Genomic DNA, 26095 nt, shown 5'->3' on the forward strand with positions numbered 1-26095 from the left:
TAAGAAAAAGATTAAAAATTTCATAAATTTTTTTAAAATCCGCTTGTTTGAAATTTTGGGCCTTTTTTAGAAAAATTAGAAATTTATGCTTTTTAAAAACTTTTCTAGTATGTTATTGGACAGTTTAGAATTTCTTTTTTTTTTTTACAATTTTGATATTTTTTAAAGAGTTTTGAGTTGTTTCTAAATAAAATAGCATTTGATCGGGTAGACGGAAGGAAAGTACAAGGACAAATTGATAAAAATTTGTATTGTACCAATTGCTCATTTAACTATAATATAAGGGTCAAAGAAGCATTAAAAAGAATAACGGGTAAAAGTAAAAGCAGACGCGGAACGACGTCGAGGAAACGGCGGCGTTTCGTTCATAAATGGAAGTTATATGGTAAGTGCACTACTGATTCGTTGAATGGAAGCTCTGATAAAAGAGAAGTACAGATTTTTCAGACCGTTAGCTGTTAGATAGAAATCAGTTCAGGAAAAAAAATCGGAATTCTAAAACAGATGGAGAAGAGATGGGGAAAGAAGTGGGCTTTGATTTGTTTGTTTCTTTTTAATTGGGCGAGAAACGTTTCCTCCCTTTCGGTGACCGTAAGTGACATGGAATGCGTTTATGAATACGTGCTTTACGAAGGCGACACAATTTCGGGCAACTTTGTCGTCGTCGACCACGATATTTTCTGGAGTTCTGATCATCCTGGCATTGATTTCACCGTAAGTTAATTACCCGATCTCTGACTTTGATGTCTTTTCTTTTTTGGAGAAATTTGGATTGATTTTCTACCTTGGTATTTGATTCCTTGCGGTAATGGTCGACTTTTTATGCCCATTTTTCAATTGTTTTATGTCTGGGTCTCGAATTCCATTCGGTGAAAGTTGGCTTCTTAGGATAATTTCATATTTAATTCAATTGGCTAAAGGTTGGTTGTTCTTTTATGAAATTTGAGATTTTTGATACCTTGCTTTTCGTGGAACCATGGAGACTAGTGTTGAATGTTTCTGGATGGTCTTTTGAATTTGTAAATTTGTGATCTACTGCCTGTGGGTGTTTGATTTTAATGGTTCGTAGATAATGTAATATGTTTTCAGGGTGTTCGATTTTTTTTGGGGGGGGGGGAGGTGTTCTATTCTTTAGGCTCATTCACTTGAATTGATCTGATTTGACCTGTGGGATATGTACTTGTGTTGAACTTTAGGCTTATGTTTCAGTATTATTTCAGGAGTCTAAAATTGGTTTTAGTTTTCCTTGAAGAACAGCTTATTACAATCTGCCTGATATTTTGTTGAATGCAGGTAACTTCGCCTGGGGGTAATACAGTTCACAGTTTGAAGGGGACATCTGGGGACAAGATTGAATTCAAGGCCCCGCGAAGTGGAATGTACAAGTTTTGTTTTCACAATCCATACTCAACACCAGAGACCATTGCTTTCTATATTCATGTCGGCCATATTCCCACTGATCATGACCTTGCCAAAGATGGTTTGTTATAAATTTTTTTTGCAGTATTTTTATGTCTATTTATCTAATTTGTTTGTAGGGGAAAGCTGTAAATGGTGGTTTTTATTGGTGTTCAACTTTGGCTATTGCATTTAAGTTGCTTTTTTTTTTGCCATGTTTGTATGTACATCGCTGATATTTTATTTTCCCACATTTGATCAGTTTTCCTTCGTTTTTTTTTTGTTACAGAACATTTGAACCCAATTAATGTTAAAATTGCTGAGCTGAGAGAGGCTTTGGAGTCTGTTACAGCAGAACAAAAGTACTTGAAAGCTCGTGATACTCGACATCGTCACAGTAAGTTGCTTCTGTTTTCTGCTTTTGCATTGAGTTGAAAGTTGATAATTAAAGCTTTATTTCCATTTTAATATGCTAGCTGGCTCTAATGCTTTTGGGCTATTGGGATGGTTTTGTCATTTAAATATGTATTTTGTTCATTTCTAATTGGTCTCTTTCTGATGCAATGCCACTGCCAACCTTGACTTTCACTGACTTAACACCTAGAATATTGTCAATTTTCCATTATCAATATCTAGATTCTTTTCAGCTACCTTTTTTGTTAATGACAAATTCCAACTAAAGAATATGGATGTTACAAGATGCACTTAGTTCATGCTAAATACCATGAAATGTGTCATTTTAATGTTAAGTGTGGTTTGGTAAAACTAATCTAGATGGCTATGTTACAGAAGTAAATGAAACAAAAATACAATAGGAAGAAAAGAAGCAACAGAAAAGAGATTGAAGAAGAAGAAAAGCATAGAAGCAAAATCAGTGTTGAATATTCACAACAACTTTTCCTCTCCAAACATGCTTGAGAGGGAAAATGAGCAACGGTTTTGGGAATCAGTTAAGGAAGCTGTTACTTGACAGTTGTGCTTCTGAAACGCATTGTTGCATTTAGCTGATACAAAGCTTAAAAATGTGTTGTTTTAGCCACTAAACAATCCAACTAAAGCGCACCGTTTTACTAAACATCTAAAACATCAAAACGCAGTGTTTACACCAAGCAAATAAAATGAAACTAACGAACATAATAGATTTTTGAATGTAGCCGCCTATTAAGAATTCTTTTCTATATCAATTACTCCCATCCCTAAAAGGATCCTTGTCCTCAAGGATCAAACAGTGGAAATTGTTGCTTAAGATCTTGTAGATTCTCTCAAGTAGCATCTTTTGGGAAAGTGTTGGCCCATTTCACTAAGACCTCGGTTGTAGCCTGATTCCCTTTCTTTACCATCCTCTTATCCACCACTGGGATTGGCTTCTTGAAAAGGGCTCCATTTGTCCTTACTAGTGGCAGATTGGTTTGTGTTGGGGCCTTTCTCATATGTTTCTTAAGTTGAGAAACATGGAAGGTAGGATGGATTCGAGACCTTATTGGTAGCTTCAATCGGTAAGCTACCTTCCCTACTTAAGCTTCCACAACATATGGACCAAAAAATTGGGAGAGAGCTTTTGATTCAATTGTCTCCTCATTGTGTCCTGTGGATAAGGCTATAGCTTCAAATATACATAGTCACCAACCTAAACTTCTCTATCACTCTTTCTGTGGTCAGCTATTTATTTCATTCGAACTTGAACCCTTCTTAAATGAAATTTTCAGAAGCTGCCTGGCTGCCTCCCTTTGTTGAAGGCTACGATCCATTATGTCTATGGGAGAAATACCAGCTAAATAAGGCAGATGGTGTGAAGGCTCTTGTCCATATAGGGCCTCATATGGTGTAGACCTAATAGCTGAGTGGTAGGTGGTGTTGTACCACCAGTCAGCTAAAGGCAACCACAAGAACTAGTCTTGAGGCCTTTCACCAATTATGCACCTCAAGGAACTTTCTAAACTACGATTAAGAATCTTTGTTTGACCATCTATTTCAGGATGATAAGTTGTGGACATGTGAAGGCTTGTGTCAAGCCTCTTGAATAGTTTTTTTCAAAAATTACTGATGAACATTTTGTTTTTATTTGACATAATCGATTCAAGTTTGCCATGCAACTTGTTGATGTGACTATAGTATGCTTGAGTCATTTTCAAGGTTGAGAATAGATGAGACAAGGCCACAAAATGGCCATACTTGGCCAATCAATCTACCACAACCAGCATGGTATTCTTCAATTTTAAGTTTGGTAAACCCTTTATGAAATCGATACTGATTGCTACCCAAGCTCGATTAGGTACTAACAGAGGTTGCAAGAGCCTTGGATGAGTTGATTATCACTTTTATAGATCTGACAAGCGACACACTCCTTCATCCACTACCTGATGCCTTTGATAAAAACCTTTCCAGTAAAAGAGCCTCGCCATTTTGTATCGAGTAGCATGGATACCTGAATAACCTTTCATTACTCTTCCATGGAAACATTAAAAGAGATCCTTCATGAGAGTGCTACTATTCCCAACCACCACCTTTCCTTTCCTCTTAAGAACCTTGCCATCCCAAGAATATTTGGGATGCAAGTGAGATTGGTGCTGCACTTCCAAACAAAGTTGTTGGAGTTTAGCATCCATGAGACAAGAATCTAACACCTTGGTCCACACATCAGGCCAAAGAATGTAGTGTACTGAAACAGTTTTCCTTCTTGCACCCGTGGCCATTTAAATAAGGCATTAACCCTAACATTTTAAATACCCTTTCTGTAGGTGACGATATAATTGTGGCCACATGTTTGCCACCTATTTTTACTAGTAGGAAGTGATCTTATTTGACAAAAACCTCAAGCTCTAGTGGTCAATCTTGATCTAAAATCTCCTCGTAATCAAATAAGAATGCCACTTTTTGAATTGTGAGCACTCCTTCTAATTTTATGGCATCCATGGATCCTTTTGAGATTATAAGACCCAAGTACTCGATCTCAGTGGTATCAAAGTTACGTTTGGTCTTCTTAGCATATAATTGATATTTCCTCGAGAGTTTCAAAACTTCTCTAAGATGTGACGTAAAGAAAAAAACCAAAATTAACTTCTTCAAAAGAGGTTTGCCATCAACATTCATTAATTCTTGGAAATTAGGAGCATTGGTTAGGACCAAGAACTCATAGTGGCTTTCATGAGTTCTAAATGTAGTCTTGTGGATATCCTTCTCCCATATCTTGATTTGGTGATAACGAGACCATAAATCGAGCTTGGAAAAGTAGAAAGCATGCCCCAATTCATCAAGTAGCTCCTCTATGACATGTATTGAAAGCTTAACTTTGATAGTGTGTTGGTTGAGCTGTTTGTAGTCTACATAAAGGCGTCAACTGTCATTTTTTTCTTCACCATGACAATTGAAGATGCAAAGGGATTGTAGTTATCTTTAATAATGTTTGTTTGTAACATTTCTTGGATTAGCCTTTTTATATCACATTTTTGACATGTGAGGTAATGATATGGCTTGATCTAGACCACCAAACTCTCATCCTTTAGGGGAATTTGATGGTCCTACATTCTATGAGGAGGGAGTTTTTTAGAAGTCTGAAAAACATCTTCAAACTTTGTCAAAAGTTGTTGAAGATCTTCATTGGAAATGTGAGCAATCATTGGTAAGAGGGACAACTGGATCCTTAAGACAAGTCACACCTCTCAAATGGTAAAATCATGAAATCTGTCATAAACTGGTCCCCTTGTGCCTCCCAATGAACTGTTCGCCAAGACTCTTGAGTGGACAACTTCCCTCCAACTACTAGATTAAATGATGCAGAAACTTGGGATTGAATTTAAAGACCAAATAATCAACTGAAAGAGACCTTGAACAAACAACATGGTGCACTAAAGGCATTGGATTATTTTAAAAATTCCAAGAAAGAGAACTTAATTAGAATTAAGAAAATTGAGTAAAGAATTAATCAAGAATTCTGATTCAAAAGATAAGGAAAGAGTTCTTATGAATTTCAAATGAATGATACTTCTTGAATACAAAACTTGTGGAACCACATTTTGGCATTTCTAAACACAAGAATGATTATTTTTTGAACAAGAAACTTGAAATTGAATTCAACAATAATCAAGAAGATGGAACTAGAATGATCTCTAGGAATTTTGATGGAACAAAAAACTTTCTTGGACTAGAAGAAAGCTATGGCAACAAAGCTTTTAGAACCTTTCAAGAATTTGAAAATTTCAGTCAAGGAAGTTAGAATTTCAAGAATAACTAAACTAAAGAATTCAACAAGATAGGATGAAAAAATTGATTAAATGAATTATGATGGTTGATTGTCAAAAGTGTCTTCATTCCCTTTGGTAACCAAATGGATTTTGATAGTAACAAGAACCTTCAAAGGCCTTTAATTATCCCTTTCAATTTGCAAAATTAGGCAAGATAAAGTGTGAAGAACTCCCTCAGAGAATTCTTGAAAGAATTGAAGAAGAAATTATTATCAAGAACACAATAAGAAACTATTCATTAATATGAAGAAAACTCTCTCAGTGATATTTTATTAATAAAAAAAGAATCAAAGTTAACAACTAAAGAAGGCAAACCTTGCTTATTTATAAGCAAGTCTAATGAAGAATTTAACCCAAACTAGAACTAAAGATCCTAGAAGAGGTCGGCATTGTGCAATGGCATTATTGAAATTTTTAGTCGATCTCTTTGACATTAATAAAATTGAAATCAACAATTTAATTCAATTAATATTTTAAAACACCCTTATAAAACTAATAAAGAATGCAACTTACCTGGAGAGGATGACTTATTTGGCAAGTGCAATGTCTATTACTTGAAGGAGTTGCCAAATTTACAAAATATTTCTCTAAAATCTTATTGAAAGCCACACACTTAAATAAGACTCCTATAATTGGTCAGCTATTTATTCTAAGGTATATGCTCTTTTACAAGGGTATATAAAAGAGTCCTACATGCCATATAACTTCTAAATTAGCTTAATTTTATATTTTAGACAACAAATGATTTCTTATGATATCCACTTGTTTTAATAGCAAAACACATAATTAATTAAGGGCTAGTTTGGCAATGCTTTTAAAAAGTGCTTTTGAGAAGTGTTTTTGAAAAGTTTGGTTTAAAATTTAAGTGTTTAGTATTACTGTCAAAAAGTGCTATTGAGAAATAAAATGTCCATTTTAGACATGTTATTATCAAGTAATAAATATGCATTTAAATAATATTTAAATTAGTTAATATTATTACATTTTAGTAAAAATATAAAAAAATTATTATAACTTGTTAATATTTTAATATATGAAATATGAATTTTAAATATTTTTAAGTAATAAATATTAATTATTTATAAAATTTAATTAAAATGTATAAACTATATTTTAAATATTTAAATATAACCATTAAATATTTCTAATTAGCATTTTAAAAAATATTTTTTTATTTTTAATTAATGAATTTAACATATTTGTAATTAAGCACCAAGGAAAAAAAGAAAAAATACTATGTTATTGGAAGGATGAAAAATTAAGTACTAAAAGTGTTTTTGGGGAGGAAAAACAAAAAAAAATTAGCTTTTCCTTTTTAGAAGTGAATTTCAAAAGTACTTCTGAAAAGCTAAAAATTTCAACTAAAAATAACTTGTTTAGCACAACTTTTTATCCAGAAATGCTTTTGGAGCTAGAAGTGATTTTTTTAAGCACTGCAGAACAGACCCTAACTAACCTTATCCAATAGACACAAATTAGGAAGCAATGTAAGAAACAAGATTCCTAATACAAAAATCATCAATTTTGAATGGAACTTGATTCATTTTCAATATTTCTTCTCAAGTGAGGGTCTTCCAAACATGCCTCAAATCAAGAAATACAATCTTGGAACATGATTTGATTTCTTGATTGCCCAAATTCTGAGTTAAGTTCGAATTAAACTAAAATATAGATTCTTGATTTTCTTGATGGCTTTTCAAGACAAAATCTTGCAAGTAGATATTTAATTTTGCCTTATATTACTTAGATTTTGATATCGTGATTGGATCTTGTGGAAAAGTATACTTGAATTTTTATTTTTGTTACTTGTGTATGCATCATTCTCTTTTTCCTTGAAAAAAATTCATTTTCAAATCTGAAACATCTAATGTAGTTAGGCAAGAAACATTAATCATTGCATTAAAGCATTAACATTTTGCTCATTGGGGAAATCAATCTTATCTACATTGTTAGTGACTTTTTGGTAACTTGGAAAGGACCATCTCCTCTTAGTGCCAACCTGTTATTTCCTTTGGGAGGAAAATGTTTTTTGCACATTTTAACCTAAACCTAAACCCAATCACCGGGTTCAAAACATTGTTTTGGCCTTGGTTGACTCTAGTGGCTTTCAACTCATTCCTTTTTTTATTTTGTAATTTAACTTTTCTCATTAATCTATTTAAGTTTGTATTTTTTTTCTCACCATTAAAAGTAGTTCATTCATTAAAAAACAAACACAAAATCTAAAATAATTAGTGGATCAAAACCATAAACAATTTCAAAAGGTGAAAGTCATATTAAAGATTGGATATAATGATTATAAGAAAATTTTTAAAAAAGGCAAAATTTTTCTTTTCCAATTCTTTAAGGTTTTATCCATAACAATTCTAAGTAAAGAACTTAAGATTTGATTAACCCTTCGGTTTGTCCATAGAAAAAACAAGTTTAGTACCTAATTTAACCCCTATAATACCTTTTAAAAGTGATTTAAGAGCTTTAACTCTCTATCGAGAACAATGAATTTAGGGATGTCATGTAGGCACATAGTTTCCTTAAGGAATTAATTAGCCACATGTTGCATTAGTGATATATTATGTCATGGAATGAAGCGTACCATCTCAATAAATCTTCCAATAGCGATAAAAATATTATCTCTCCAATTTTAATCCTTGTTAAACCTAAAACTAAGTCTATAGATGAATTAGTCTAAAAGGCATTAGGAATAGGCAAATGAGTTTGGATTTTGTTTGTTTGCATGCTGTAAGTTTAACACAAATTCATTCAACATCTTTTTTTTTGGATGTGGCTAAAAGAAATGTTCATAAAACATATCTAAAATTTTATTCACATCAGTGTCCCATTAATTCACCTTTATTTGCTTTTCTAACAAGTAATTGTCTATATGAATATTTGAAAATACACAACCTATTGTTTTGAAACAAATAACCATCAAGTTTATAAAAGTTATCAATTGAACTACTTTCACGTTTATTAAAGATATAAGCAAAGTTGGAATAATGTGCATATAATTCTTTAATATGTTCAAATTCTTGTAACTTAGCATTCAAAGTAGTAATTAAAGATTATCATCTAAATAAAGCATCAACAATTACATTATCTTTTATTATATATGGAAAGGTTTCCTCAACTTACTTTGTTCCTGTAAGTGTTTAAGATATTCATGTCAGTATGAATGACATACTCTTCATGAAGTAAGTAGTGTTGCCATACTCATAAAGCTTTTTACCAAGGCATAATATTCTTTGTCGTAAGTGGAGTAATTAAGTTGAACACCATTAAGCTTTTCACTAGTAGGCAATTGATTTTCCCTCTTACTAAACCGACACCAATACCGACACTTAAAGCATCAAATTCTAGTTCAAATGAGTTAGAAAAATTAGAAACTTCAAAATTGATGCACTACATAAATTTTCCTTAAATAATAAAAATGTTTGTTTTTTCTTTTTCCCTATTCAATTCTAACATTCTTAACAATATTAGTTAGAGTGGCAACAAATGTGAGAAAATCTTTCACAAATCTACGATAAAAACTTACTAGTTCACTGAAAGATCTCATCTCAAAAATGAATTTAGGAGTAGGCCACTCCCAAATTAGCTTTAACCTTTTCTTTATCCACTTCAGTTCCTTTTGCACTCACAATAAAACTTAAAAAAAATCAATTTATCTATGCAAAAAGTGCACTTTTAGCTATAGAATTAGCAAGTATCAATACCTTTGTCTTTGGTACTAATACCTCGGATAATGTAGCCTGAGATAACCACTGTAGGTTTCTTTTTATGCATGAAAACTAAACCAAAACTTGTGTAACACTATAATATACTTATTTTTTAAACTTACCTACAACATTATCATAACTATATTCTTATGTCATGAGACTAGAACTTTCGTCTTGCAATCTATGTGGTTTTAGGCGATTTCTTCACTTCAAATACGCCTAAGTTAGTATAACTCTCACAAAGTGAGAATTCTCATAGAATTTTTTCAAGGCATCAAATTATAAAGTGGAAGCAATTTAGACAAAAGAAAGCTCGAAGTAATAAAATAACCATAGAAAAACGCCCCCAAAGTGTTCGAGTAAATGCTTTCAATTAGTATTCACCTTAGAATATAATGGATACAATGCTTAATTACAAATGAGGGAGAGGTCATATATTTATAGTTGTGTTCCTTAAATCCAGCAGTACAATTAGCTTTACATCAAATGGATGACATTGAAGCCTATCTACAAGTAAGGAATTTACATAATTCCTAAATTACAAAATCAAATATTATCATATTACAATCTTTTAAGATTAATTTTCTTATTTACCAAGGTAACCTTAATTTTCTAGAAGTGCTTCACTAGGGCATAAGACTTTATGTAGATGGGCTTTGTTACTTGTTCTTCAAATCAGGTCAGTTTAAGTGGGTCAAATGAGCCCCGTTTAATAGATTGACCTTCATAGGATGCTTTTTGTATAATGGTCATGGGCTTTGAACCACAGTCTATGACATTCTCTCCTATCTATTCTCTCAAAGCCCTCGTGTCGTTTAAATGATACTAGTTTGATTCGCTTCGGAACTTTCTTGACGCATTTGCCCTTTCTCTACCAGTCTCTCTATCTGGTAGTCTAACCCCTTGGAACCTTTGCCTCAGTTTTCGTCGTCGACTAGCTCAAATTGTTTCGCTCGTCGGTACATCTCTCTCGCAAGAGCCCGTCGCTCTTACTTTTCCCTATTATGACTTTCTCGATCGGGATTTGCTTGACCTACACAACCAAGTTTTGGTGTGCCCGTATTGAATTTTAGGTTAACCTTGAGTTTTCCCGTCAACTTTAGTTTGTATACCCCTCGGTTTCCCTACTTTAGCACTTTGAAAGGGCCCCTGTGTCATTGCCAAGCTAACAAGTAAGAATAAAAAACATTACCAAAGTGTTTGAGATATACTTTGCTTGTTGCATTTATTTGTCTCTACTGTCCACTTTTGCATCACTAATTTACCCCCCAAAGTTTGATGTACAACTCACCTCTCTGTTATGTGGTAACTTCACTGATAGCTCAACATGCTTCATACCGATTTTCCCCACTTCTATCATTCCTAAGAGGGTCTCCTTATCACTTTGATCACAACTCATCTATATGTTGTTGATGAGTGTCCAAGATACATATGCAATTGGCAAAAGGAACCAACAAAGCATTAATCTGGTAAAAAAAATTAAGATAAGCATGAAATCGTAATTATCTAAGTGAATTATCTTGAAATGTTCCTTGTCTTTCCACTCTCCGATCTACAGCTCCATTCCTTGTGCTATTCCTATAGTTGAGACCTCTTTGACATTTACCATATTGATCATTTTAATTGATTTTCTATCTTTAAGACCAAGTTTACTCATTACTTTCTCCGATACAAACAAGTCTGTTGCTCTTGTATCAATGAGAGCACTCATTCGCTTTTCCATCCTTATTTGTTTTAGCAAAATTGAGCACCACTGATCCAAGCTCCAATAGCTTTTTCTCCCTAGGCTCTACTTTCTTTTCTTTGTTGATCGTGGTTAACTTAGATTGCTCTGAACAGTTCTTCAATTTATGCAGACCACAACAAAAGAAGCATTCTATTGACTTTTTATTCTCATTGTCCCTCTTGATTTCGACACCACTCACAATTGAACTAAGATTCATGGATATTTATTTTGGCTTATCATCACCTTAAATTATAGAAAACACAAATCTCTTTTGATAGTTCCTTACTATATGTAGGCCATTGTAAAGGAAGCATTTTATCTTGCTCATCTTTTCTTTCAGGTGGTTGTTGGTTTTTCACTTCCCATTTTGTGGTTCTCTATTGTCACTATTGCCATTATTACCATTGACATACTCGTCATGTCTTTTATCTTCCCTACCATTGTCTTTTCCATTCGGCTTGAAAGACTTGAACTTATCTTTCCTCGAAACAATTTTAATTAAAGACTACGCTATCATTATGGCTTTGGTAAATTATTAAACTTCTTGGCGTTTCGACTCTTTTTTCGCCAATGGTTTCAGCCCACCCACAAAGGAAAAATGTCTCCTCATTCAAATTAAAAATTTGGAGCATGAGTTCGTTAAACCTTCACACATACTTTAATTGTGACTCGTTTTATAAGTTGACACTACTTTGCCTAAGCTTTGTCCTCAATATATTTTTGTGCCTTGAATTCTTTTTGGAATTCCTTTCAAGTCCTAATTGTGGTTCCACCACGTTTTTAATATGTGGAACTACGGCGCCACCATAAAAGAGCAATAGTAGTGAAATACGTGGTGGTAATGTTTACTTTAGTAGCATCTAGCATCATCTATGACACGTTTAGCACAAAAGTATTGCTCCATTTCCCACAAGAAGGCCACATCTTTTGTGGATCTTGCCCCCACATCTTTGGACTTTAGGACATCCATATCATTATTGAGTGTTGCACCCAACACTTTTTTCCATGATGGTGCGAACCAAGACGATCTCCTTCGAGTTCCTCGATGTGTTTAAAGCTCTTGTCATAGCCATTGTTTTCTCTTTCGAAGCCATCACAATGGCTCGAGAGTATCGTTCCTCACTGTTAACTTATGCTTGGTGGAATTGAGCCCTTATTGCATCGCTTCCACATTGGAATTGAGAGACTCCAACACAAATTCTATGAGCTGCACCTTCAATGAGTGTAGTTTTTCGGCAATGCGTTCCTTGACTTCCTCAAGTCTTTCTCATGTCCCATATAGACTTCTTGAGAATAACAACTCATCCTTTTAAAGTCAACAGCATGTCCCTAGATTGGCTTGTTTTCCTAACCTTCCCATGGGTCTTTATTGGCTCAATTTGATTGGCTATTTTTTTCGACATTTTGAACGGTGCCTTCACAACCTTAGCTTTGATACCAACTATTACAGAACTAATACTTTCATCTGGCAATTCGTGTGACCTTAGATGATTTTTTGCTCAAAAGAGGCCTAAGTCAGCCTAATTCTCGCAAAGTAAGAATTATCGTAGAATTTTTCTAATGCACCAAATTATAAAGTGGAAGCAAATTAAAGACAAAATAAAGTTCAAGAGAACAAAAAGTTCAATGGTACAACTAGCTTTTCATTGACAGATGAAATTGAAACCTATCTACAATTAAGGGGTTTACATATTCCCAAGATTACAAAGTCAAATATTATTATATTACAATCTTCTAAGATTAATTTTCTTATTTACCAAGGTAGTCCTAATTTTTCGTAAGTGCTTCATCGGGCCACCAAGGCTTCAAGTGGATAAGCTTGGTCATTTTATCTTTGAACCAGATCAGTTCAAATGAGTCAAATGAGCCCTATTTAATAGATTGACCTTCATTGGACGCTTTTTTGCAATGGTCATGGGCATTGAACCGCAGCCTGTGGCACTTACCTATCAATTCTTTAATGAACCATCAACTATCTAATATTTGAATTTAAGACTGCCATAATCATATTTCATTCATAAAATATTTCTTGTAACCACTCATGCCCTAACAAAGTGTTAACATTGTAACCATCAATATCCTAGTGCCATTCGACTATAATAGGCTTAATATATTGGGTAAACTACCTAGTTGATCACCCAATTTTTAAGGCGCTTTCATATTGGTTACTCAAAATGAAATCTTTGTAATTTTGTCACTCATATTTTAGGGTGTCTTCATTTTAGTCACTCAAATGTTAAATCAATGTTTTGTTCACACTTTCATTTTGGTCATCCAATTTTTGGGTCACTTTCATTGTTATCTAAAAATGTCTTTTTTAATTTTTAATCAAGGTAAAAGAAATCAAGGATTAAAGTGAAAAAAACGATAGGAACTAAAATAATGTATTAGAAAAGTGTCAATTGTACTCGTTTATCCCATTGCCAAAAAAAATTAATTTTTTTTTAGTATTGAAATTTCTTCAAGACATCAAAATTAATTAAATAAATTGTTCTTGATAATGTTAATCAATTTGTTAATATAATATTTTAATTAATTAAATTAATTGATTTAATCTCCTAAATTTTAAAATTTTATTTTATGTTTTTAAATTATCCTTAATGAAATCAACTCAATTAATTCATATTTAATAATTGTTTTTGAAATTTAAATTTCTTTTGTTTATATGATCTCTAATCTTTTATGCTAAGCCGAAAGCAAAAAAAAAATCTTATTAATTAAATTAATTGTTTGTTCTTCGTTTGAGTAAAGAAGTAATAAAGAAATGGTAAGCTTTATTTGGCATAAAAGATAAAATTAATTAATTCAAGTAACTGCAAGGATTTTTTCTTTCATTTAAGTGCATGCTCTTTATATATTATCACTATTCACATTCAATTTCATAAATTAGTTAAATCATAAAACTTTGTTTTCTATTCAATTTAGTCCAAGTCTCGATATTCGCTTCCACTATTAGCATTTTCAGTTGATATTTATTAATAACTTACCTTAATAATATATAGAGTAATATATCATAATTATGCATTAACTAAAATTAATTTCGGGTTATAGAAATACAAACCAAAAGCTTGCATCACCCGTCGTCGACTCTCGCCTTTTCTTTTCCTTTCGACAATTCTGCTCCATTTTTAGTTATGAATAATAATTCAGTAATGATATAATATCAAATTATATTCAAATCATATTCAATTTCAACATATTTTGCAAATTATTCAATTTAATCTTCTATCTCGATACTCAATCAAATTCATACCAATCTTATTCGGTTAATAATAATTATATATCAATTCATTAAATATCTCGAATTGCAGTTCATCATAATTAATTTAGTAATCATTTTATCATTTTTGTACGATTTAGTCTGCATCACACTTTTTTGTACTAAGTTATAAACAATTCAAATTACAACCACACAAAAACGATTCCATAATTCAAGAATATGTTACAATTATATATAATCATACTCTATGAACTTACTTGGTTAAAACAGTAAACAAGTTAAAAATTTAAGGGCTATTCAACAAATTTGTCTTTTCCTCGATTATTTTTTATTTGGTCCAAGTTTTGATCTACACAATTATTTCATTCAATTTATCAATTTCATACATATTATATCATCCTATTATGTGCATGTATCGAGTTCAGTTTTATTATTCGAATGCCTTTTAAAGTTTTACATTTTATTCAATTTAGTCCTTAAAATTAAAATAGTTATAACTTTCAAATTAAGCCTTGATTTTGAAATCGATCTCAATTTCATCATTCTACAGCCCACTACTATCCATAATTATAGAAATTTCATACAAATTTTGAAATATTTACACTTTAATCCCTATGTTTAAAATTAATAACTTCCATTTTAGAAATTAGTCATTTTTCATATATAGGCTTTAAACTTAAACATTTAACACCAAAAGCTTCAAGGTTTAACAATGACAATATTTATAAACTTTAACAGTTTTTAAAATTAATACATGGGTCAACTAGCTTAAGCTCTCGAGATTTTGAAAACATAAAAATTACTGGAAAATGATTAAATTGAACTTAGTAATTGGTTGCTTAAAAACCAAAGTCCCTAGGCCGATTCTTTCTCTTTTCTCATACGGAATTTTAGTGTTTAGGGAAGATGAAGAGAAATGTTCTCTCTTTCTCCCCACTAAACTAACATATACATTTTATTTTATTTTGTGTTTTAATTTAATTTTAATTTACTTAAAAGTTTCATACAAATTCATGGAAAAGCATGCCACCACCGGCCACTATAAAGTTAAAAGGTATAATTGCCTTCTTAATCCCTGTTCCTTATTCCTAATAAAAATTTCTCTAATAACTGAACTTTTACTACTTTTACAATTTAGTAATAAAAATATAATTTCAATTAACTTGTAATATAATTTCATATATATTTAATAAAAATATTTACGATCTTGGTTTATGAAAATGGGTTCTTGATTTCATTTTCAATGCCACTAACTTTATAATCGTTACACTTGTACCTTAATTAACTATAAATTAAACAAAATTATTAGATCAAAATTTAATATATTTATATTTCTAGCCTCATAAATATTAAATTTACAAACATTGTTTACAAAAATTACATTTTAAAACTGGAGTTTCTGACACTACTGAAAATCAAGTCGTTACATTTAGGTTGTATCCTACTACCTGCTATTGGTAATTCTTCCCCAGCATTGGTTAGGATAGCTTCAACGTGTTTGGTAAGTAGATACCCCTTAACCAAATCTTTAGGTTTGAATAGCCTTAGATATTGCCCTATATCAATCTTAAGGTTACTCACAAAGATGCTTAGTGCATAAGTTTTCGATAAGTGTAACTAGTTTAACATATTCACATATTCATCATGAAATTGGTCAATAGAATTCAACTGTTTGAGGGAAACCAAGTCTGTTATGGGATCTTTGAATGAATTGAACCCAAATTGATCTTTCAAGTTGTGAGAGTAGCCATCCCAAGGCAGAAAATGGAAGCCTTATTGTCTCTGAGTGTAGAAATGGTGTCAGTCGAGCAACTTTCCCTCCAAATGAAGCATTACAGTGTGTACCTTAGTGCTATTAGCTAACCCTTCAACCTCAAAATATTATTCAATTTTGGACCATCAGCCTCGATAGTCAATTCCATCAAATTTTGGGCAACCCAACTTGTGAGAATGAACTTGGTGGTTTGAATAACCACCATGCAATGTTAGAGTAGCACTGTTTAGTTCAACCATTGGAGAAACCATATGAGTACTTCTCAGGGGAAATCCTAAAGGACTTCCTAAAATTCCTTTTCCTTTATCTTAAGATGAGTTCGTAACTGATGCAAGAAGTAAGTGTCCAAGGAATTGCTTGAACAAACCTTGCATTTTAGACCTAAAACTCTCACATACTCCTTTTCGGAACTCCTTGAGACTATTGTCAAACTTGGTGTCCAGCTGTGTGAACTTAACCTGAAGTTAAGCCTGAAGTTAGGCTAACTCTTGTTGTAGATGTCCTACATCCTTTTGCAGTTCGGTGGAGATCCTATCGCTGGCTATGGAGGAACGAAGAGCTCTAATGCCTTTGTTACGGTCGATCCGAGAATGATGAAAACAAAAAAAAGGGAAGAAAGAAACAAGAGAAATAAGGGAGAAACATATTCAATAACAGTCTTGTAACGCTCCAAAACTCAACCTAGAAGTTTAGACTGAATCTCGGAGGTTACATTGATTATCGAAGTAATCGGAAATAAAAACTTTAATTCAAATGAAGAAAACCTTTTTGCTTATTGTGTTTGAAACAATATTAAACCGGCGTCAAACATTCAAAAATAAATCCATAGTTTCTAAAGTTTAGTCCACAGTTTGTATAATTGTCTTACAAACCAACTTAAAGTTTATCTTATAAAACTTGTGAAATTTTACTTAAACCGAATCAAACCATATCTATTTGAGACCTCCAGTATGCCGAGTCCAACTCCAAACCTGAAACGAAAGATGCTACAGAGATGAGCTAAGTGAGCCCAGTGTGAGTCCGAAACATGAATAGATGACAACAGACGGAGTGACACAATAAATACTTCAGACAAGCATGTGCATAAAAATATCACTTACGAAAGTCTCAACTGGTATGTCAAGTACAATATCAAATTATAGAAATGATTTTCCAGTCATACGCAATAATCATATCATATTACATGACATTAACTATATTGTCAATAACTAAATGTTCACACAAATAGATAGAATGTTCTGACAAACAGACGTATATTCAGATGTGAAGAGATGTACAATTCAAAATCCTACCCCACCAACCAAACATCACTTCGTCCATCTAGTACACCACATAAGGGATATGGTAGGCCTGTCCACCATGCACACCACATAGAACCATAATAGGTTCATTCACCCAACACACCACAATGTTGAACTATGCCACTTGAGTAATTGTATACAGCTGAGCTGATATACATATAGGATAGTGCGGTAAACTTCTATTCAAAAGTATCGCAGTTAAAACTACTAAGTCTGTCGTCCTTCTCTTCATAGCCAGATCCCAAAATCTTCATGTTATGCAACAATGCACATATTATGCAGACAATATACAAAAACAAACATAAATATTTCCAGTTGAATAGATTCAGATTTGATTACACTTGTATTCTAATGTTTAGTTACAACAAAAATAATAAACTCATACTTATTCATCATATAAACGAGCAGTAAAATCAAAGCTCATAAATGCATGTATATACTCGAACCAAACTAAATCGAGTCCCAAACACACTTACCGAGGCTTAAATGAGGGTTAGATTACACAAACATAAAACATGCAGTTTATGACTCAAAATAAAAATTCTGCAAAATAGGGCCACATGGTTGTGTGCCCTAGCCGTGTGGAAGTGCCCAGGCTGTGTGGGGGTCTACACCCCCATGTGGAGGTCACACCCGCCCGTGTAGAGGGAACACACGCCCGTGTGGAAGGGATACGTCCGTGTGAGCAGCTCGTGTAACTCACTGTCCAAAAATGCCAAAAATAAAGAGTAAATGAGATGGCCGTATGGAGATCTCATACGCTCGTGTGGCATTAAAATTTGCCTAAAAATCCTAATTCACAATTTCACATGGTCGTGTGAGCCACCCATGCGGGGCACATGCCCGTGTGGCTACCTGTGTGGTCACGAAACCACACCATAATAGCCTGAAATTTGTGATTTTGATGTCGAGACGATTCCCAACACTTGGTAACCTAGAATTATGCCAAAACATACAGAATCACATACAATTCACTAACAATATATACTTAAAATAATCAATTACATAAACACACAAGACATTAATTCTATACCGAAGTTAAACCATTTCAGAACACACACCTTAGAACACGATATCAAGCAGCATTTTTGATAAAATGAAACGCACAAGGACGATCAGTCTTGACAGACAACACATAACGTATATAAAACGAAAGAAACAAGAAACAAACAAAATTGGACTTTGGAAAGAACAAAAGAGAAATGATGGGGAAGAAAAAAATAAAAAGTAAAAACAAAAGAACGTAAACTTATTTTCTATTTAAAATTTAACTTCCTCTTTAAAAAAAACATAAAGACATATAAATATCAAAACACTCGCAGGGACTTGAACTCGGAACCCAAAGACACACTGACACACTGACACACAACTAACCACTTGACCAACAGGCCCATTCTGACATTAAAATGCGAGATTGAACCCAAATGTTCAACTCACTCACTGACCTTAACCACAAACATCAAAACTTTTAATCCCAGATTCCAGGATATTGCAGACCTAAATTTTGGCATGCTTTTCCTATTGCATAATCCAACTTAAAAAGGAATTAGCTATCAGCTATTTTGGCTATTACAACAATTGGTAGTCTAGCTTAACAGAACTAATACACATCATTTCAATTATTTAACTAAAATGCCCCGTATAACTAAAATGAAACTTATTGTTCTTACCTCTTTTAATTCCCCTAACTAAATGCAACATAATGATAGTAACAAATTATGACAACAAATATAACAGAATTACAAAAACAAACAGAAATAAAAGGGTTCCATAATCGAAATTTAAATTGTCTAGGATAATTAAACCAAAGAATTCAAACAAGATAGGATGAAAATTGGATGGAAAAGTCTATGGAATGAATGATGATGTCTAATGGTAGAAAGTGTCTCAATTCCCTTTGGTAATCAAATGAATTTTGACACTAACAAGAACTTTCAAAGTCTTCTAATTATTGCTTCCAATTTTTAACAATTAGGTAAGATAAAATGTGAAAAAATCTTAAAACTAATTCTTGAAAGAATTGAATCCAACAAGAAACTATTAATTAAGATGAAGAAAACTCTCTTGAAGATCTTTTGTTAGTAAAAAGAAAAAGAATCAATGTTACCAACTAGCAAGTCAAATGAATAATTTATCTTAAACTAGAACTAAAATCCTAGAAGAAGTTGACATTGTGTAATGGTTCTATTAAACTTTCCATTCAATTTGTTTTATACCAATAAGCTAGAATTCAATAATTTAATTTAATCGAACTTTTAAAGAAACTAACAAAACTGATACAGACTGCTACTTAGAGAAGAAAATGTCTTTGGAAATTGCAATCTCTTATAAGAGTCGTAATGAAAGCAAGACCCTTATAAGAGTCCTTCTTGCCATATAAATTCTACATTATTAATTATAAGTTATGATGACAAATAGGATATCTTAATTAACTTAAGGATAAACTACACTCAATGTCACTAAACTATTAGTAAGTTTATGTTTGTCATTAAACTATTTGAACGTTTTCATTTAGGTTATTGGGCTATTAATTTATTTTTTAAAGCTCGACTAGTGAGTTCCAAGTATCGAATTCATGATCCGTACAATGGGTTAATACATATAGACAAGTAGAGAAACATACTTTAGATTCAAGTTGATCTGATGGGCAGTGTCAAAGATTGAGAAGAACAATGTTCTGATTTTGGTTCATAGATATGTTACGTTAAAATTTATTTTATGAAAAATAATTGAATTGTAGAAGAGAAGGAAAAGCGAGCTTTCAATTGGTGTAGGCAATTCAAGTAGAAAAAACCATACAACAACGAGTTTAAAAATCTAGCAACTTAAATGAAAACTTTTGAATAATTCGAGAACCATCTTGTAACTTTTCGAAGTTGAGTGACCAAAATATAAACTTAGTAATAGTTTAGAGACTTTAGGTGTAGTTTGCCATCAACTTAATTATTGATATTATTATTTAAGCACCTAATTGAATTTGGATCAATAGTCAAACAAGCACCAACTTAATGAGGAAATTTACGAAAATGTCCTTTAGTTTAAAGAAGATATATTATTTGAGGGAATTTTACTATTTTTAGTTTTTCTTTAAAAAACCAATTAAAACTTTGCATATGGTGAAATTTGAACCCATGAAATTTGCAATAATAAAACATTAATTTTCACACTCAACTAAAACTTTACTTTAATTTCTTTAATACATTTTAATATTATTTTTTTAGTTTAAAGAAGATATATTATTTGAGGGAATTTTACTATTTTTAGTTTTTCTTTAAAAAACCAATTAAAACTTTGCATATGGTGAAATTTGAACCCATGAAATTTGCAATAATAAAACATTAATTTTCACACTCAACTAAAACTTTACTTTAATTTCTTTAATACATTTTAATATTATTTTACTTACTTTATTACCTCCATCAATGATATATCTATACTATTATTTAAGCTCCTAACTGAGTTGGTGTCACGAGTCAATTAGGCATCAACTCAAAAAAATTACAAAATTTTCCTTGCGTATTTACAATAACTTATATTATTCGAGTGCATTTTAATTTTTTTATTTAAAAAATAATAAAAATGTATATGATAATATTTAAAGTCATGCCAATTGTATTAGTAGAATATTAAATTTACCACTCAACATTCATTTTAATTTTATTACTCACACTTTATTGTCTTCATTGATTGTTTATTTATATTATTATTTAAACCCTTACTAAGTTAGCGTCACGAGTCAATTAAGCACCAACTCGATTAAGAACTTTGCAAATGATGGAATTTGAAATTATACCAATTGCATTAATAAAATCTTAATTATACCTCTTAACCAAAGCTTTATTGTAATTTGTTCACTACATTTTAATTCTATTATATGTTCTTTATTACATCCATCAATTATATATATACTTTACTATTATTTAAGTCCCTGACTAACTTGGTTTCACGAGTCAATCGAGTACAAATTCAATTTAGAAAAATTATTAAAATGTCCTTTTATATTTACAATAAGTTATATTATTCAATGGTACTTTAGTATTTTTATTTTTTTTAAAAATAAAATTATGCATATGTTGGAATTTGAACCCATGCAAATTGTATTAGTAAAACTATAAATTTATCACTGTACTAAAATTTTAATTTAATATTTTTTATACATTTTATTTTTATTATGCACGTTTTATTTCCTCCGTTAATTATATATCTATCTATGTTATTTTTTAAACCCCTAAGTGAGTTAATGTTATAAGTTAATCGAATACCAACTCAATTAGGAAAATTACAAAAATTTTAAAAAATATCTTTGTATATTGAAGATAAATAATATTATTCGAGGGTATTTTATTATATTTAATTAAAAATCAATAAAAATTGTATATAATAGGGTTTGAACCTATACCATTTGTATTAATAAATATTTCACTTAACCAAGGTTTTATTTTGTTTAATAAATTTTAATTTTATTATACATATTTTATTACCTCTATCATGACACGAGTCAATCAGGTACCAACATGGTTGAGAAAATGACAAAGTTGCATTTAAAATAAGTTGCATTATTTGAAGTTAATTTTGTCTTTTAATTTTTTAAAAAAGAAATAAAAAATGCATTAATAAAACCTTGATTTTATTACTCAATCCAATCTTAATTTTAATTGTATATCTATATTATTCTTTAAGTTTTTGATTGAATTGATGCCAAGAATCAACTAGAAATAAACTTGGTTTGGAAAATTATGAAAATGTTCTTGTTCTTATATATTTAATGCATTTAGTACCATACCATATCATAATTTGTTTAAGGTTTTATTATTGCATTTAGTATTTTTAATTTAATTTAATTTTTTATTTTAATATCATAGTATTTTATTTGTTATTATATGTTATTTTTAAATAAATTGTTCTATCTTAACTATGTAGTTTCCACACACATACATTTGTGATAAAATTTCTAGTACGTTTAAGCTCTGATGGCAAATGTGATATTAAGACATCTTCTTCTTATTGTTAGGGATAAACTCAGTTAAGCAACGAACAAGTAAAATAGTGAAGAAATTAAAAAAATCAAACATAAATATATTACGTGGAAAAATTCCTCCAAAAAGGATAAAAAACCACAGGTAAAGATAAATTGACTAAAACGACAAAAATGAAGAGTACAAATATGGAGATAAAACTAAACTTCAAAACCGGAGATAAAACTAAATGTGTAATGAGTTTAGTCTTTTTAGGGTACAAAGTACTTATTTATAGGCTAAATTTGTAGATAAAATAATATTAAAATAACCTACACTAATCAGAGTTTAAGTGAAAAACTAAAAACACAATTCAGCTGGGAGAAGAAAAGCTGAAAAATGCAAGGCATAGCTCCACAAAATTTCACCTTGACTTGTATTTTCACAATACCTTCTTTGACAATGCCCGCCATAGGCTTATCTCAAAGTATGTAGGATATTAGCTGAGTTAAAGTTGTGCTTAGAAGCTAGAAGACATCTAATTTTCGGCTTGTGGACTACCAAATCAAAATTGACTCGGGGTCTGATTTTCACGAACGTAGTGCCATATCTTTTCAAAACCTGCATTCAAAAGAGAACCTCTCTTATACAAAACGGTCATACATTTTCCCTCCTATAACCAAGTTTCCGTTTCAGATGATTCGACTTCGACTCCTTAATAGACGAGGGATGTCCTGTTTCACTGATCATTGTTGAACTTTCTAGAATATAAAGAATGTTAACCTTTTTACCATTCACCAAAAAGAGTCCCACAAGATACCTTAATGTCGTTTGACTCGATGTTAATTTCACAACCCTTCGAGTTCAAAATTCCTAATGAGATGAGTCTTTTCTTCAAGTCAGGTACATGTTTGACATCTGATAGTATCCTAGTTGTCCTTTCGTGCATCCTGATCTAGACAGTACTAATACCGATTACTTTACTGGGTGAACCATTCTTCATGCGCATAACTCCACATTTTACTGAACTGTATGTAGAGAATCAGTCTCTATTGGGGCACTTGTGGAAAGAACACCCTAAATTCAAGATCCACTTAGACGTAAGCTCAGAGTTTTCACTTGTTAATACCAAGAAGAAATCATCACCCTTGTCATTGGCAAAATTAGCACCAGCTAAAACTTCTTTGTTACTCTCAGCAACCCTTTTATTTCGCAGTTTGTAACAATATGCCTTGACGTGACCTAACTTCTTACATAGTGACATCTCTTGTCTCACTTCCTTGATGCTACCAAATTTGAGACTTTCCTATCTGACTTGCTATCCGAACCAAACTTATTTTCAAGTTTGTCTTTACTTAATCGATTACCCTTCACATCCTCGAATGAGAGATTATCTATATCATAAATCAAGATTTCCCTAAAAGACTTGTATGAATGGGGTAAATAGCATAATAATAGTATAGTATAATCTCCATCATTAATATGAATATCAACATTTTTTAAATTATTTAAAATAGTAATAAATTGAATGATGTGACTTCTAAGGTACTTAGTTTCGTCCATGCTGAACGTGTATAGACGCTATTTCAACACCAATCGGTTAGCTAGGCTTTGTTGCGTAGAGGGTTTCTAACATTTTCCACAATGTGAATGTCACTTTCTCCATCAAAATCTTCTTCAACACATTATTTGTTAGATATAATTAAATCATAGATAGAGCTTTTTTTATCTAGCATATCTCATTTTGATTTATCCATATCTTTAGGCATTTTCTTTGTAAGGACCTCAAGATCGCTCTAAATTAGAATTGTCGTCATTCGAACTTGCCACAGATTAAAATTTATGATATCATCGAATTTATCAATATCAAACATTATTACTGCCATCTCCGAATAGTTGATTGTGAAAATTAAACTAGCTCTGATACCAGTTTGTTGGAGATAAATTCAATTAAAAAACGAACAAGTAAAATAATGAAGAAATTGAAAATATCAAATAAAAATATTTTACGTGAAAAAACTCCTTTGAAGAGTAAAAAATCACAAGGAAAAATAATTTGACTAAAACGACAAAAACAAATGGTACAAAGATGAAGATAAAACTAAACCCTGAAACCCGAAATAAGAACCCTCAGAACGTAAACACAAAATTCTCTAAAAGATTCTAAAAGCTAATACATAAATGTGTAATGGATTTAGTCTTTCTAGGGTAAAAAGTGTCTATTTATAGGCTAAATTCGTAGATCAAATAATATTAAAATAACCTACACTAATCAAAATTTAAATGAGAAACTAAAAATAGAGTTTAACTAAAAGAAGAGAAGTTGAAAAATGCAAGGCATAACTCCACAGTTGTAATAGAAAAACACATAACTAAGTTAATTAACATTCTCCTCAGAACACAAAATAGGAAACTAACCTAAGAAACATGATTTATGATAAAAGAATTCATCAATTTAAAATGGAACTTAATTTTTTCCTTAAAGTTTTCAAAAGTTTCACTTGAGTAAGGGTCTTCCAAAGGCGTATGGATCAAGAAACACAATCTATTTGCTTGATTGTTCAAATGATAAGTCTGAATTGAATCAAGAGATAGATTGTTGATTTTCTTGAAATCTCATCTAGGCAAAAGCTTGCACATGGATGTTCAATTTGGCCTTGAGTTGTTTTGATTTTGATTGCATGATTGGATTTTGCAGAAAAGATAGGCTAGAATACTTATCTTTGCCACTTGCACATCCATGAAAGTATAGTGAATGAAGTTCTCAAGTTTTAAAAACACATGATAATTAAAGTGATAATATGTATTTGTTTCTAGTGGAATGTTATTATGCCTTTTAATGATGCTATTTTTTATTTTTGTAGAAACCATGATTAAGAATAACGTTGAGCCCGATAACCATGTTAGCTTGAAGAGACTACCTGTTGTTTCTTCCTTCGTTATTATTTTAATAATTTCACCTTACATTATATTCATGGAAGACTAAGCTTGAAGAGACCTTAGTGCTGAAGTAAATTGTTCTGCTTGTTTAATGAAGTGCATCAGTACGTAATGTTTAGCATCTAATATATCACTGCATGATTGATGGTTTCTCTTGATTGATTCATTGACGTCAATATTGCATTTGCTGCATACTACAAATGTATTCTCTGATAACATTGTATAACTATCTAATCGTTATTTATGTACACCTTTATGATTGGTATATGCCTGCAGCGAATGAGAGCACCAGAAAGCGTGTTATAGGTTACACAGTTGGAGAATACCTTCTGCTTGTTGTTGCAAGTGTACTTCAAGTTATCTATATTCGGCGTCTCTTCAGCAAATCAGTTGCATACAATCGAGTTTGAACAATTTCATCACAAATAGAATACTAAGATCAGTTAACAAAAAAAAAAACGAATCATGCAATGTTACATTTTGGTATTTTATATGTTATTCAAGTATCATATTTCAAACATACTGTAGCTTTACATGAATGTTTTTTACTCACTTTTTATAAGCTACTATTTTACCTTTTTTTTTGTGCCAATGCAGTGCCTACACTTTATAATTTAGCAGATGTAGGACTTAGATTAAAGGGCTAGTTAGTATTTCTTTTGATAAGTGATTTTGAGAAGAATGTTTTTGAAAAGTTACTCTTTTCAGTGCTTAAACCACTTTATAATTTAGTGGATGGATGACTTAGATTATGGTTAGTTAGCATTGATTTTGATAGATGATTTTGAGAAGAATATTTTTGTAAAATTCGGTTTGATTTAAGA

At 31.5% G+C, this 26095-nt stretch overlaps 1 protein-coding gene across 2 annotated transcripts; it reads left to right on the forward strand.

Annotated features, from left to right (window-relative positions):
• The first annotated feature begins 308 nt into the window (after window positions 1-308).
• Window positions 309-25863, forward strand: LOC107897050 (transmembrane emp24 domain-containing protein p24beta3). 2 transcript variants are annotated; one of them, XM_016822389.2, is made up of 4 exons: window positions 309-714; window positions 1294-1480; window positions 1688-1795; window positions 25548-25863. In XM_016822389.2, the coding sequence occupies exons 1-4, from the start codon at window positions 505-507 to the stop codon at window positions 25679-25681; spliced, it is 639 nt and encodes a 212-aa protein (XP_016677878.1). In that variant the 5' UTR covers window positions 309-504; the 3' UTR covers window positions 25682-25863. The 2 variants fall into 2 exon arrangements, with proteins under 2 accessions (XP_016677878.1, XP_040934869.1); XM_041078935.1 differs by lacking the exon at window positions 25548-25863 and adding an exon at window positions 2188-2473.
• The last annotated feature ends 232 nt before the right edge of the window (window positions 25864-26095 follow it).

This window comes from Gossypium hirsutum, chromosome A10, assembly GCF_007990345.1.
Source record: "Gossypium hirsutum isolate 1008001.06 chromosome A10, Gossypium_hirsutum_v2.1, whole genome shotgun sequence".
Lineage (NCBI taxonomy): Eukaryota > Viridiplantae > Streptophyta > Magnoliopsida > Malvales > Malvaceae > Gossypium > Gossypium hirsutum.